Source organism: Haemorhous mexicanus, chromosome 15 (assembly GCF_027477595.1).
Source record: "Haemorhous mexicanus isolate bHaeMex1 chromosome 15, bHaeMex1.pri, whole genome shotgun sequence".
NCBI lineage: Eukaryota > Metazoa > Chordata > Aves > Passeriformes > Fringillidae > Haemorhous > Haemorhous mexicanus.
This window is the reverse complement of record NC_082355.1, coordinates 6,499,410-6,511,966: the sequence shown is the minus strand read 5'-3', so window position 1 is coordinate 6,511,966 and position 12,557 is coordinate 6,499,410. Positions and strand designations below refer to the sequence as shown.

At 58.0% G+C, this 12,557-nt stretch overlaps 2 protein-coding genes across 2 annotated transcripts in view; one reads left to right on the top strand and one right to left on the bottom strand.

The window, feature by feature from the left end:
* Nucleotides 1–3,327, top strand: part of LOC132334450 (cationic amino acid transporter 2-like) — a 10,423-nt gene extending 7,096 nt beyond the window's left edge. Inside the window, exons 8-14 of the mRNA XM_059860522.1 lie at nt 391–527; nt 869–971; nt 1,077–1,219; nt 1,551–1,717; nt 2,282–2,390; nt 2,962–3,041; nt 3,301–3,327. Coding sequence (XP_059716505.1) covers nt 391–527; nt 869–971; nt 1,077–1,219; nt 1,551–1,717; nt 2,282–2,390; nt 2,962–3,041; nt 3,301–3,327 — 766 coding nt within the window. The remainder of the gene's footprint in view (nt 1–390; nt 528–868; nt 972–1,076; nt 1,220–1,550; nt 1,718–2,281; nt 2,391–2,961; nt 3,042–3,300) is intronic.
* Nucleotides 3,270–12,557, bottom strand: CCDC69 (coiled-coil domain containing 69). The gene is made up of 9 exons (XM_059860176.1): nt 12,292–12,557; nt 7,277–7,346; nt 6,716–6,870; nt 6,448–6,523; nt 6,198–6,271; nt 5,875–5,976; nt 5,572–5,691; nt 5,240–5,337; nt 3,270–5,065 (listed from the first exon to the last, which is right to left on the bottom strand). Exons 1-9 carry the CDS (start codon nt 12,337–12,339, stop codon nt 4,897–4,899), a joined length of 912 nt encoding a protein of 303 aa, XP_059716159.1. The 5' UTR covers nt 12,340–12,557; the 3' UTR covers nt 3,270–4,896.

Genomic DNA, 12,557 nt, shown 5'->3' with positions numbered 1-12,557 from the left:
ATCCCCAACCCCTTCCTCCTGAAGGGGTTGGGGATATCTTTCCTGCTTGGCCAAAATCCCTTCCACACAAACCCTGGTGTTCCCACCCTGGCCCTTCCTGATCACGGAGAGCAGCCAAGCCTGTTGGCATGCCACTGAAGGAAGTGGCCAGGTGGCACTATGTCCACAAGAGTGGGCTGGAGTGTTCTGGCATGCACAAGTAACTGCAGGCTTCTCTTCCCTGACACCATCCCTCATCTGATGGTGAGGAAGGTGATGATTTGTTAGATGGTCTTGAGAAGGTTATGGGCCATACAGATCAATGGGATCTCCCTTGGAGGGGCAAAAGGCAGGATGGGACCTGCTGGATTCCTCCTCTCTTCTCCCCCATCTCCTTCCTGTCTCATGCAGCCTTCTGGGCTCCATGTTCCCCATGCCAAGGATCCTGTATGCAATGGCTCGAGACGGGCTCCTCTTCCAACCTCTGGCCAAAGTCAGTCACCGTCAGTGCCCGGTGGTGGCAACTCTGGTGTCTGGAGGAGTGGCAGGTGGGTGAGTGCTTGGGTTACCCTTAACTGTGAGCAGGCCTTGGTGGGTGTCCTCCTTCCCTCTAGCTTGACTGCAGCTGTTTTTGAGCCATGTCTCTTCACCCAGAGACAGATCTCCTCATGGTGGGTGAGGACCATTTGGCCTTGATGGTGTCCCATACTGTGGTTCAGTCTCTCTGCACTGCCAGGCAGGAGGTGACAGGGTGCTTTGTACTAGTGACCAAAGCACCACCAGTCCACTGAGGTTCTGTTGCAGTGGGTGTCAGGAGAGTATGACTGAGGTGGGCACAGCAGCACTTCCAGCTCTGCTCAGAGGCTGAAAGGGCTTCTCTTCCCCACAGCTCTCCTGGCCCTTCTCTTCAACCTGAAAGCCCTGGTTGACACCATGTCCATTGGCACACTGCTGGCCTACTCCATGGTGGCTGGCTGTGTGCTGCTGCTCAGGTGAGACTGCTGGGGACAGGGCTCACCCACCTTCTGATGTGGACCATGCCTGGGACAAGGCAGGTGCAGGTTTATGTGCATTGACATCCAGTGTCTGCTCCTCAGGTATCGGCCTGAGCCCAGCCCTCGGGACACTCCTGTGGGGAAGGTCCCAGCTGTGCAGCCATGGTGGAACCACCTGGTCCAGCCACCCCCCCATCCCACCCCTCGCTCCTCTGCTCTGGTGGTCTGGGCTCTGACAGCTGCAGGTGTGTCTGGGAGTGATGGATGGGCTCTAAGGGAGCTGGCCTGGGGGGACCCATGGGGGACATCCCTGCTGTAGCAAGGGCTGGCCTGGTGGAAACCACCCAGCAGCAGATGCAGGGGCTGCCTGGCTCCTTCCTGCCCTCACCCCACTGCCACACAGCTGGCTGCCCCAGCAGGACCTCAGGAAACCTCCCAGACTGGAGAGAAAAGCTAAACCCACCATGAGAAGCCACCCAGCCATGTCCCCTGGTTGTCATTTGTCCCCCCATGGCAGCCTGGCAGAGGGATGGGCCAGCTCAGGGAAGCTGCCCTGACACTGTGGTCCCTCTGCAGCCACCCTGGCCTGTGCCCTGAGCTGGGTGAGCACTGCTGGGCTGCCCTGCCTGTGGGCTGGGGGTGCCTGGTGCATCACAGCTCTGGCCCTGCCTCTCCTGGGGATCCTGGCAGCAGCTCTTCTCATCTGGAGGCAGCCTCAGAGCCAGGACAAAGCTTCCTTCATGGTGAGCACCCAGCCCAACCCTCGAGATGTACCCAGGAAGAAGGGCCTGGGGCAGAGAGAGCAGGCAAGTGCTGCAGCCCTGCGGGGAAAGGGGGCCATTTGGGGGTGCTCCTTCAGCTGTAGGTCAGGCACATCTTTGCTGCATCCACATTAATAAGGTACTGCTGGAAGCAGCATGTATCTCATGGGGTTTTTCATAGGGACCATGAGGGTTCTTCCCCCCATGACCTGAGGGCTGAAGGGGCATCTCCCAGCTGAGCCCAGTGCCTGCTGAGGAACCAGAGCTGCTCTTCAGTAAAAAGATACCTGGCCTTAACACCTTGGTTTACTTTTATGGGTGCTTTGCTGCCTCTCACCTCAAATCCTGCAGTACCTCCTGCCCCAGTGCAGGACCTGTCAACCAAAACACCCTCCACAAGCATCCCTCTCCAGCACAGGCTGCAGTCCCAGCTTGGATCTCTAAGCTTCACAGCCAGGCTGGGCTTCCCCTTGCCTGTGGACAACCAGCCAAAGCAGCAAAGAGCTGAATTTAGCTGTGGAATTTTTACCCTTGTGCTACCTGCAGGTTCCCTGCCTGCCCTTCCTGCCTCTCCTCAGCATTTCCTTCAACGCTGTGCTGCTGGCCCGGCTCAGCGCGGCCCCCTGGCTGCGGTACCTGCTCTGGATGGCTGCGGGTAAGCACGGCCACTCCCGAGGCCCCAGAGCTGGCACCAGCCCCTCTGGGTGGAGTGCTGGTGGTTTGAGAGCCCGTGGCACTAATGTTGCTCTGAGCAATGGTGGGGAGGGAGGAGATGCTGACCTTTGATGTCCAGCAGTGGTAGGAGCACCGTGTCCTCTGATATGTGGCCCAAAGGAAGGGGACAGCATTTGGTGGCTGGGAGGGGAAGGAAGAGAAGCAGTCCATACGCACCCTATTCTGCCCTTTCCCAGGTCTCCTCATTTACTTTGGCTATGGGATCTGGCACAGCACTGAGAGCCACTGGCCTGAAGGGACAGGTCCCTGGGAGCTGCCCCAAAGCAGAGCCAGGGAAGTGGCCCTGGAGCCCTGTGGGACTGCCCTGTGTCTATCTGCTCCAGGGCAATAAAAGGGGATGGCTACATCCTGAGTGCCTGGCTCCCCCCATCCTGTGCCCAGGGGGCAAGGAAGCCCCTTGGGCAGTGGGTCCTGTCCCACAGAGGGGGCCAGCCCTGCCAGAGCTGCAGGAGCTGCTTCCTCAAGTCTGGTGAACCTCCCTGAGTAACCCAAATCCTCACAGCGAGCCCCTGCAGACAGAGTTCTCTTTGGAGAGGATAAAGCACACAAGTGGTTTTGCTGCTGTTACTGGGCTGTGTTTTTGGTTTTTCCTTTGAAACCTTTCCCTGCAGCCCCCCACAGGCCCCTTGCCCTTGCCCACCCTGCTCCTTCAGCTGCTCACAATGAGGTGGAGAGGTTTCTTGTGCTGCCCTGACCCTCCATTTCACCTGGACACCCAGCCTGAGCTGTTATCATCCCCCCCATGACTGCCAAGGTACTGCCTGGTCCAGACTTTCCCCCCTTCATAGTGTGCAAGTCCTTTTCTGCACTCATTTATTCCTCCTCCTCAGTTCCCAGTGTCCCCTTTCCCAGAGTAGGGCACATTCTTCCAAGTCCCACGCAGGATCTGCCTTTGGGGCTCTGGGACATGGTACCAGGTGTCCAGAGCAGGATCCCAGAGCCCACCAGCCTGATATCCCTTTGTCCAGAAATCCTGATCCCTTCAGCCATAACTAGGCAGGATTTGCTGGGCTCTCCCCTGCTTTGGTGCTACAGCACCTGGGGGAGGCACAGATGATGTGTGGAGCAGAGGGTGCCCTGGTGGGACATGGTTCTGACACAACAGGCTCCCCCATTTCCCCCTCTGGCCACCCCATGGAGGTTTGTGGGTCAGAGCTGGGCCCCACATCCACGTTGCCTTCCTGGCTGCCCGTTCAGCTGCTGTATTTCTGATTAGGGTCAGCACAAAGGACGGAAATGGCTGATGCAATGGCCCTGATGCTGGGAGGGTCCGGGTCTGCCCTGAGCTGGGAGCCCATTGAAATGAAGGAAAAGGAGCAGGAAAATGGGGATCAGCCTAAAGGGCCTCATCTGGACCTTCCTTGTTGAGTCTTTGTGGTGCCAGCTCCCACCCTTCCCCTTCTTCCCACTGTATGGGGTGTGGAGCACACAGCCCCCACTCTGGGACCCTCCTGCACCAGTCCCCCAAACCACTGACGTGGGGGATTCCTGAGGCTGCTGCTTCTTACAGATCTGTAATCCTTACAGCCAGCAGCACATTGGCTGGTGCACACACACACCACACACACCCATACACACCCAAACACACCCACACACCCACACCCACCCAAACACACATACAGCTCTGGCTAAACAGCCCTGGGGTGGGGACAGGCCTGTGACAGCCCCAGAGCAGTGACTCCCACCACACTCGTGCACCCAAGGGAAAGTGCTTGTGTGCATCCAGCCCTGAGCCACAGCCATGCTGGCAGCATCTTCCCTGCTGGGGATCCCCTGCCTCAAGCAGAGGGATGTGACCTGCCAAAGCAGGTCCAACCTCTGTTCAGCTTTTGGGGCAGAAGATGGGACTGGTGGGGCTGCTGATGTGCAGCAGGGACAAGTAGGGCTTGGGATCTTTGTGGCAGTGAGCTGGGACATGCCTGAGCTGCAGGAGCAGTACCTGGGAGACATTTGCTGAAGGTGGAGGAGGTGATGGGAATAGGAGGGCATGGATGGGAACCCTGCCTGGTGAGGTTAACACCATGTCCCCGGTGCCCTCCTCATCCTCCAGATGCTTTTCCTAGTGGCCTCCTCATCGTCCTCATGCCCTGGGGCAGCACCGGTGCTGTTTATACTCAGAGCCAAGTGCTGGGTCAGATCTGGCCCAAAGCTGACCTGTGTCCTGGCTGACCCCGTTCACCCCAAGACATCCCCTCACCAGAGGAAGGGGTGCAGGAAATGTGTGGGTGGGAGGCCAGGGTCCCTCTGCAGCCCCACACGGGCTGGGAAAATGCAGGAATAGATATCCCGTGAAATGCTCCATCACTGTGGTCCATGAGGCGCCCCGAGGGCTCGGCCAGCCGGGAGCCCTGCCCCGACTGGGGGGCACTGGTGAGAGCAGTCCTGGGCTCGCAGGGCAGCCCCGGCAGTCCCCGGTGCCGTCGGTGCTACGTGGCGATGAGGGGCACCTCTCCGGGAGCCATGGGGAGGGGGGCGCCGTCCCCGGCGTTGAGCACTCGGTACAGCAGCTCCTCCTTCTCCCGGCGAGCCTGATCCAGCAGCTGCGCCTCCTTCTCCAGCGCCCCGCGGGCCGCCTGGAGCTCCTCGGAGAGCTGCCTGCGGGCAGAGGGCACAGGCTGAGGGCACGGGCTGAGGGCACAGGCTGCCGGGGCCTCCGGGCAGAGAGCCCGCAAAGCACCCGGCGACACCGCGGGCTGCGATGTGCTCCCGCACTGCCACCTGTCCCCCCCACCGGAGATGTCACCTGTGCACCGGGTGGGTGGGACCTACCTCGCCATGACCAAGTGGTTCTGGGTGCGAACTTGCAAGTCCTCATTCTCCTGCTGGAGAGTTTTCACTTTCTCCTCCAGCAGAAGGTTCCTCTCCTCCTGGAAGGGGGCATGAGGGTGAGGAGAGAGATGGAAAGCACTGCTGAGCCCCCTGCCACCCCATTTTGGGTGAAATGCTGGCCTGGTGGCATTGCTCCCCCATCCCCTCCCCATGCCAGGAGAGGAAACGGGCTCCATCCACCTTTGCTCCAGCTGCAGTTTCTGGGCAGAATTTAGGCGGGTAGAGGAGCTGAAAAGAGGAAAGCCCACCTGTGACCCCCCCTTTCAACCCACCACAGTCTCCAGGTGCAGCAGCTTCTTGTCCAGGCCGTGGATGTGCTCGTTCTTCATCTCGATGACGAAGTGCAGGCTCTCCAGCTCCTGCTCCCAGAAGGGGCTGGGGCTCCCGTGCTCCTGCAGAGCCATCACTTGTGTCCAAGGGACCTCAACACCTCCCCAGGACAGGCTTTGCTCCCCCCTTCCGCTGTCCTGTGCTCTCCTCTGGTTCCAGCCCCCCTGCCAGGGTCCATCAGGGAAGCCCCTTGGCTCTGGGTCAGCACCCCATAGCAGGTCCCCTCCCTGACACCCTCCCTGCACCTGGATGTGCTTCTTGTAGTCTGTTCTCAAGAGTGACTCCTCCACCCGCTTCATCCTGTCCTGGAAGGATTTCAGCTGGGAATTCAGTGCCTGAATTTTCTCCTAGGAGAACCAGGGGAAAAGCAGAATGAGAGGTGTCTGGGATTTCTTTCTGAGCCAGGGGATTGCTGGGCTGTGGTACCCAAATAACACCAGGGCTGGAGGAGCTGGTGCAGTCCCCAAGCACACCAGGGACTGAGGTGGCCACTGAAGAACGTGGGGCACCAGCAGATGGTCCTCAAGCCCTCCCAAGCTGCCCTCCTCAAGGATTTCTCTGCTGGTACCTGTAAGGCTGCCTCAGACCTGTGGTGGGACTCTGTCAGCAGCAGCTTCTCCTGCTCATGTGCTCCCTGGAGCTCTGTGGAGGAACATGAGCTTAGTGCCACCAGTATGGGGACATTGGGGCAGCTGGCCCCACCTGAGGCCCATAGAGGTGGAGAGCAGAGAACAGAATCCCCATGACCCCAAAGGGACACGGCAGTAGTGGGGAGAGGGCAGGAGAGCTGCAGGGAACCCCACTGCCCTGGCACACACCTTGCAGGGTTTCTGTGTGCTCTCTCCTAAGGGCATCAAGCTGTTCCTTCAGCTCCAGCTCTTTTCTCTTTTCCACCTGGGAAGCAATTGGATGAGATATCTCAGTGTAAGGGATGCAGAGCTTCATTGCTTTGGGCTTCCTTACCCTTTCTTAGACACGTCCTTCTCCCAAAAATGGGAGAGCCCAGCATGTGCCAGGGAAGACCAGGCTGGTGACATGCTCCATGCCCGGCTGCTGCCTCCAGCAGCACCAGCTCTTCCAGCTCACCTGGATCTCGATGTCCTGGGAGATGCTGGCAGTGCCTGCCTGGCCAGCATCCTGCTCCTCCTCCTCCTCCTGGCCTTGGAGGAATCTTGCACTGTCCACCCACTCCTCTGGCCGTGCTGCCTTCTCCCCGTGCTTGGGAAGCAGGCAGGCATTGGCTGCAAGACAAACACAGCTGAAGCAGCACTGGCTGCCTCCCCCTGGCTGGGCTGCCTTCACATCCTGGGCAGCTGAACCTGCCAGTGCTGTGGGCTGGGTTCAGCACTGCACTCTTCCCACTGGAGAAACACCCCCCTCTCTGTCTCACTGGTCCAAATTAGCACTAATTGGGATGGTGCTGGCTCAGAGAGGATACAGAGCTTGCCCGGTCTCCTATTCTGGGGATGACCCGTCTGACTGAGAGGAGGGGATGCCATTGTCTCTGGGATGCCCTGTTTGCCCTCCTGCACCAGCACGCACCTACATCATCCCCATCCTCCCTGGTGCCATGTTGGGGCCTGACCAGTGCTTCCTTAATATCACTTTGAGAAAGCAAAGCAGGGGGAAAACACATTTTTTTCTCACCATTCTGTGTCTTCAAGGGTGGGAGCTCCTGGGAAGCTGATCCCCTCTGCTGCTGGGCTTTTAGCTGTCTCTGGCAGAGAGAGAGGGGGCTGGAGCAGGGGCAGGTGGCTGCAGGCAGAGAACACCCTGCACTGAGCCCCCATCAGCTCTGCTAAAACACAGGTCCTCAGGGAGCAGCAGCCCCTCCCCAGCCCCCTGCCCTCTCCCAGCACTGGGCACCCATGTGTGTGCATGTACTGCCCATCAGGCAGCCTCAAGCTCATGCCAATTCCCTGCATCCCAGACAGATCACCATGTGGCGTTCAGCTGGAAAACCTGGGGGATGCCACCCCCACCGACATGCTGCTGGGGCAAAATGGGCTCCAGCAGCAGAACTTTTGGTGGGGGAGAGCAGGCAGCCCTTGGCAGGGGTCCAGCTTTGGCACTCCCTTCTCACCCTCCTCCTGTCCTGGGATGCTCAGCTCAGTCTGGTCCCTGGCACCTTGCAGCCCCCAAACACACGCCTCTGCCAGGGCCTTAGACAGATGGGCTTTGATACAGCTGGAGCAGGAGTGAGAAATGAAAAATAACCATAAATCAGAGGCGATACAGCCCCTGTGCAGGGCTGGCAGCAGGAGGGAGCAGGCGGCCAAGCAATGACCTCAGGAGTGCAGGAATGTGCTGCACAGCCCCGCACTCCTGCATACTCCTGCTGCTGCCACAGGGCTGAGATAACCCAGAGCCAGGAGCTGCCTCAAGCAACACAGCTCCGTGGGATGCCTTCCAGCCCTGCATGGGTTTAATTTAGTCACTTGGAGGGGAGAAGAGGAAAAAAAAAAAGGAGTGGATATATTTTTATCAGTTGCTGAAAGATAGAAGCAGAGCTTGCAGGCTCTCACAGCTCGGCTTCGTCAGCACAGGGCAAATCTGGTCTGATGCCCGTCACTGAGATGTGCTTCTGGATATTGCATAGGTGCACGAGGGGTGAGAAAATTCACCTGGAGACACGGTGCTTCTCTTCAGCCCCCGGCAGAGCTGTCCCTCAAAATCCCGATCCCTAAGGAGAGCAGCCCTGTTGCCCGCTGGGCCGGCTGCTCCCCGGCTCGGCCCCGCACAGCGGCGCGGCCAAATCCAGCCCGGATTAGGGAGCCTGGCTTGGGAAAAAGCAAGGGAAAGCAAACAGCCGTCCCTGTCTCCGCCTCCCCTGCAGCCCCCCTTCTGGAGCTGGAGGGAGGCGCAGTTCCAGAGAGCAGGAGAGCTCCAAGCCTCTGGGAAGCCAAGGCTTTGTCTTCCCTTCTATGGCATGAGCAGCCGTGGCATTGTACGTGGCCCAAGCGAGGGGGCGAGGAGGCACCCGGCAGTCAGAGTTCACAAGGCTTGTTCTCCTTGTCCATGCAGCGCACCCCGAAAGCGTGGGGTGCCCTGGGATGCTGCTGAATCCTGGCACACCTGACTGTAAAGTGTCCCCAGGAATCCCCACCTGTCCCCTGACACACCTCATTGCCAGCCTGCATCTCCCTGGTATTTACCGTACCCGTGTCCTGTGATGGATTTTGAAGTCAGGGGATGGGGACAAGGGGAGAGATGAATGAGACAGTCGAGGCTCTGCCATCCTGAGGGCATCATAGGAGTCCCAAAAAGCCTCCTCCCCTAGCCCCACACCCTGTATCCTCCCCTTTTTTTCACTGCAACAAAGCAAAGGCTGTGTAGAAGGACCCTCCTGACACAGGGGGGTGACACACACCTCAAAGGTTTTGGATGATCAGAGCTGAGAACAGGATGCTGTTATTACCTCCAGGAGGGACCCCAAACCCCCCAAACCACCTCTGCTGCATTTGTCCTGCTCACTGGCGTAAGTGATGCCTAAGGACAGAGACCCCAGGGCTGGTCACCTCCATAGCACAGGCAATGTCCCCAGGAAATCTTCACCTCTCCCCCACACCCCAAAGCCAGCAGGATGGGACCTCAGAGCCCCTCAGCCTCTAAAGGAAGATGATTTGAGACACCAGCACTGAACTCAGAAATAGGTGAAGTGAGCAACAGGTTCACCAGCATCAACAGACAAATCTAAGTACTTGCCCTGAGGCTATGAGTGAGGCACCTTCCTACCTCTAGGAGCAATTAAAATAGCATCTAGAGCTTATTTTAGTCATAAGCACTCAATTGTCCTTTGGAATAAAAGCTCTACCTCTGGGGTGAATAGCAAAATTTGTCTGAAAGCTCTGAAATATGGAGGGACTTTCCGCTGTCATTTCCAGAGAAGCTTTGGTGGCACCCAAACCTCTGGTATCGCCTGGCGCATTTTGGAGAGCTGGAAAATCATTCTGGAATCCACAGTGTGTGCAAGGAGCAGGTCGGGAATTGCTCCAGCTGGAACAGCTTTGGCCAGGAGAAGCAGCAGCCTGATACATCCTGCAGGTGGGGGCCATCCTGTAAGTTCTTGGAAACCTCTGCCAAAAATACCTTCCAGCTATGAAAAACCAAAAGTATCTGTATCCTTAGAACTAAATATTTCTAATAGTCTGGAGCAGAACTGTTTATGGATGGATTAATAGGGATTTCCAGCAGGACCTGAGTCATCTCCAAGGGTTCTGGGGTGGGGAATACCAGTGCAGAGCAGCTGGCACAGTGTGGGCAGCCGAGGTGGCTGCAGCCTCTGCTTCAGCTCTTAGTGTGAGGTGGGGTTTTGGACTGTATTTTTCTTCCTCTTTTCCTGTTTTACAAGTACATTAAGCAATTCAACCATGCAACCTTGCAAAGGAAATCACAAAGAGGCAGGAAATGAGTATTTAAATCCTGACTCTGCTCCTGGGGAGGAGGCTTTGCTTTGTGGCTGTGGAGAAGTGGGCCAGGATTTGGTCCATGAGTGTAATACCTCCCTGGACCTGCAGCAGATGCTCAGTGCTGCCAGAGCAATGCTGGCACTGGTCCATGGGACCTGTCTTTAACCCTGCCGCTGTGTTTCCTCCAGTGATGGTGATGGTTGTGTTAGGAGGTGATTATCACCTCTCCTGCAGTCAGATCTGTGCCGCAGACCATAGGCAAACACTTCACACTGTTGACAGCCCCGAGCTTTGCATTCTGACCCTTCCCTGACTCCTGGTGCTACGTACAGTTCCCTAGCACTTCAAAATAAATTCACTCCAGCCCTGGAAAGCAGCCAAGCTTCAGCCCTGACTTTTGAAAAGGCAGCTTGGCCTCTCTCACACCAGGAGCGTGACCAAAGCGCGAGTGGTGACCGTGAGTGGCCAAGCACGGGTGGATGGAGCTGAAGGGGAAGGAAACCCCAGGGGCAGCACCCACAGCTCAGGGCTGGGTTCTCTCTGTGCCTCTCTTATCGCCCTGCTGCCCGCAGACTGGTGCCAGCGAAGGATGAGGCTGCCAAGGCACCTCCCCCAGGGCACACAGTGGCTCCTGGTATGTCATCCACCCACCAGACCCAGCCCAGCACCAGTTCCTCAAGGTCACCTCAAACCTGGGACTGGCTTCAAAAACCTCTGCAGCCCCCAGCCCCATTAGAGTCCCCAGCCCCACAACCTGCACACGGCTTCTGGCTGGTTGTCCCTGGGTTTTGAAGTCTCCCCTATCTCCAAGCAACCTCAAGGGACCAATTCTGCAAGTCTACCTATCAGCAGTGGGAGGTGAAGGTCTTCCATCCTGCCTTTTGGCACTCTGGACATGAGAACATGGGCAGGAGTGGCCCCATGCCTGCCCTTATGCCTTTTAGCCATAACGGGGATTTTAGGTGCTTCTTTCAGAATGACTTTCAGTCACAGCAGCAGGGCTGTTTATGGGTAATGACTGTTGGTGACACAGGGCTGAGCAGAGGAGCTCAAGGGCGGGCAAGTGCAGGAAGGGAGACGTCTGTAGGCAAATGACAGATTTCCGTCTTTCGGTAAATGTGGGGCTCTCAGCACCTGGGGCCTTGGGGCTGTTGTTTCTCCCTGTCCTATTCCTGTTCTTGAGAGCTCTCAAAGTCACAAACCAGCCCAGAAATATCTGATCTTATGACATAGCAAAGAGTGGGATATTTTCCATGATGTGGAGAAGTGACCAAGCCTGCAAGTGCTGTAAATAAAGGCACTTGTTGGCTGCAGGGCTGCGTGAGCCCCGTGCCTGCTCTCCCTGCACATCCTGTAGTGGGTTCTGTGGCCCCAAGGGGACTCTCACAGCTGGATCTGAAAAGGGCCACCAGTGCCAGGGGCACAGCAGCACCACGAGGTGTTTCTGCCTTCCCTCCTTCCCCTGCCACCCTCCAGCAATCACAACACCCAGTAGCAGTAAGCACAGCACATCCAACAGCAAAAACATCTCCCGAGGTCAGTGGTGAGGCACTGGGGCAGCATGAGCACATCAAATAATAACAATTATAATGATAATAACAATCAGCAGATAATTTCAGACCTTGCTGAAGAGCTCTTCAGTACAGAGTAACGTGCTGAGATCTGAGGGGACTCAGAGTGTTCCCCTACAGGAGCGATGCCTTCAGCACAAGGGGACACAGCCTTTGGGACGAGGGAGGATGCTGTGGGAAGCTGGCAGAGGTCTAGCTGGGGGAACCCATCCCTGTCATCTATGGGACCAGCATTTCCATCAGGCATCATCATCCCAGATGCTGCACCCCCTTAACTATAGAATTCCAGTGATGGCGGGGTGAGCCTGGACGGGTGCAGGAGAGTGCAGGAGGATGCAGGAGGGCGGATGGCTGCCAGTTTCATTGTCCCTGCTGCCACCTCCCCCACCACAAAGCCGGTGAGGTCCCTCGCAGCCGGGGATAGCCACACCGCCCGGCACCACCGCTCCCCGGGACAGTGAGGAACCCACTCCGGGTGCCCCCAGCAGCCCTCGTCCCCAGCAGTTCAAGCGGGACTCCCCGAAAACATCAGCCCCACGCGAACCCCAACTCCATCTTACCCCGACAACGTGTGCACTCGGTCCCACGAGAGCCCGACCCCACGGAGACCCGACCCCACGCGAACCCCGACTCCGAGAGAAGCCCAGCCCAAGCCCAGCCCAAAAGCCCCCGCAGCCGCTACCTCGGCACCGACGGGGCAGCAGCGCAGGGCGCTGCCGATGCAGCCCATGGAGCCCCAGCGGGACCGCTCAGCCGCGGGGCGCGGGGCGCGGCATCCCCCGGCGAGCGGCACCGGTCAGGGACGGGACGGGACGGGATGAGCCGCCCCAGCTGGCAGGCAGAAAAAAGTAATAATAATAAAAAAAAAGTAATAAAACCGTCCGGCAGCTGCTGACAGGCAGCGCCGGGAGAGGGTGCTCTGCACCCCCGAGCCGCGGGCAGGGCCCC

What these genes read in the sequence shown, in the direction of transcription:
- CCDC69 (XM_059860176.1), bottom strand. Translation starts at nt 12,339, where the DNA reads ATGGGCTGCATCGGCAGCGCCCTGCGCTGCTGCCCCGTCGGTGCCGAG. An exon ending in GCTGCCCCGTCGGTGCCGAG is followed by an intron (nt 7,347 to 12,291) that starts GTAGCGGCTGCG and finishes TCTCTCTGCCAG; the next exon opens with AGACAGCTAAAAGCCCAGCA. An exon ending in GGTCTGAGGCAGCCTTACAG is followed by an intron (nt 5,977 to 6,197) that starts GTACCAGCAGAG and finishes TGGTTCTCCTAG; the next exon opens with GAGAAAATTCAGGCACTGAA.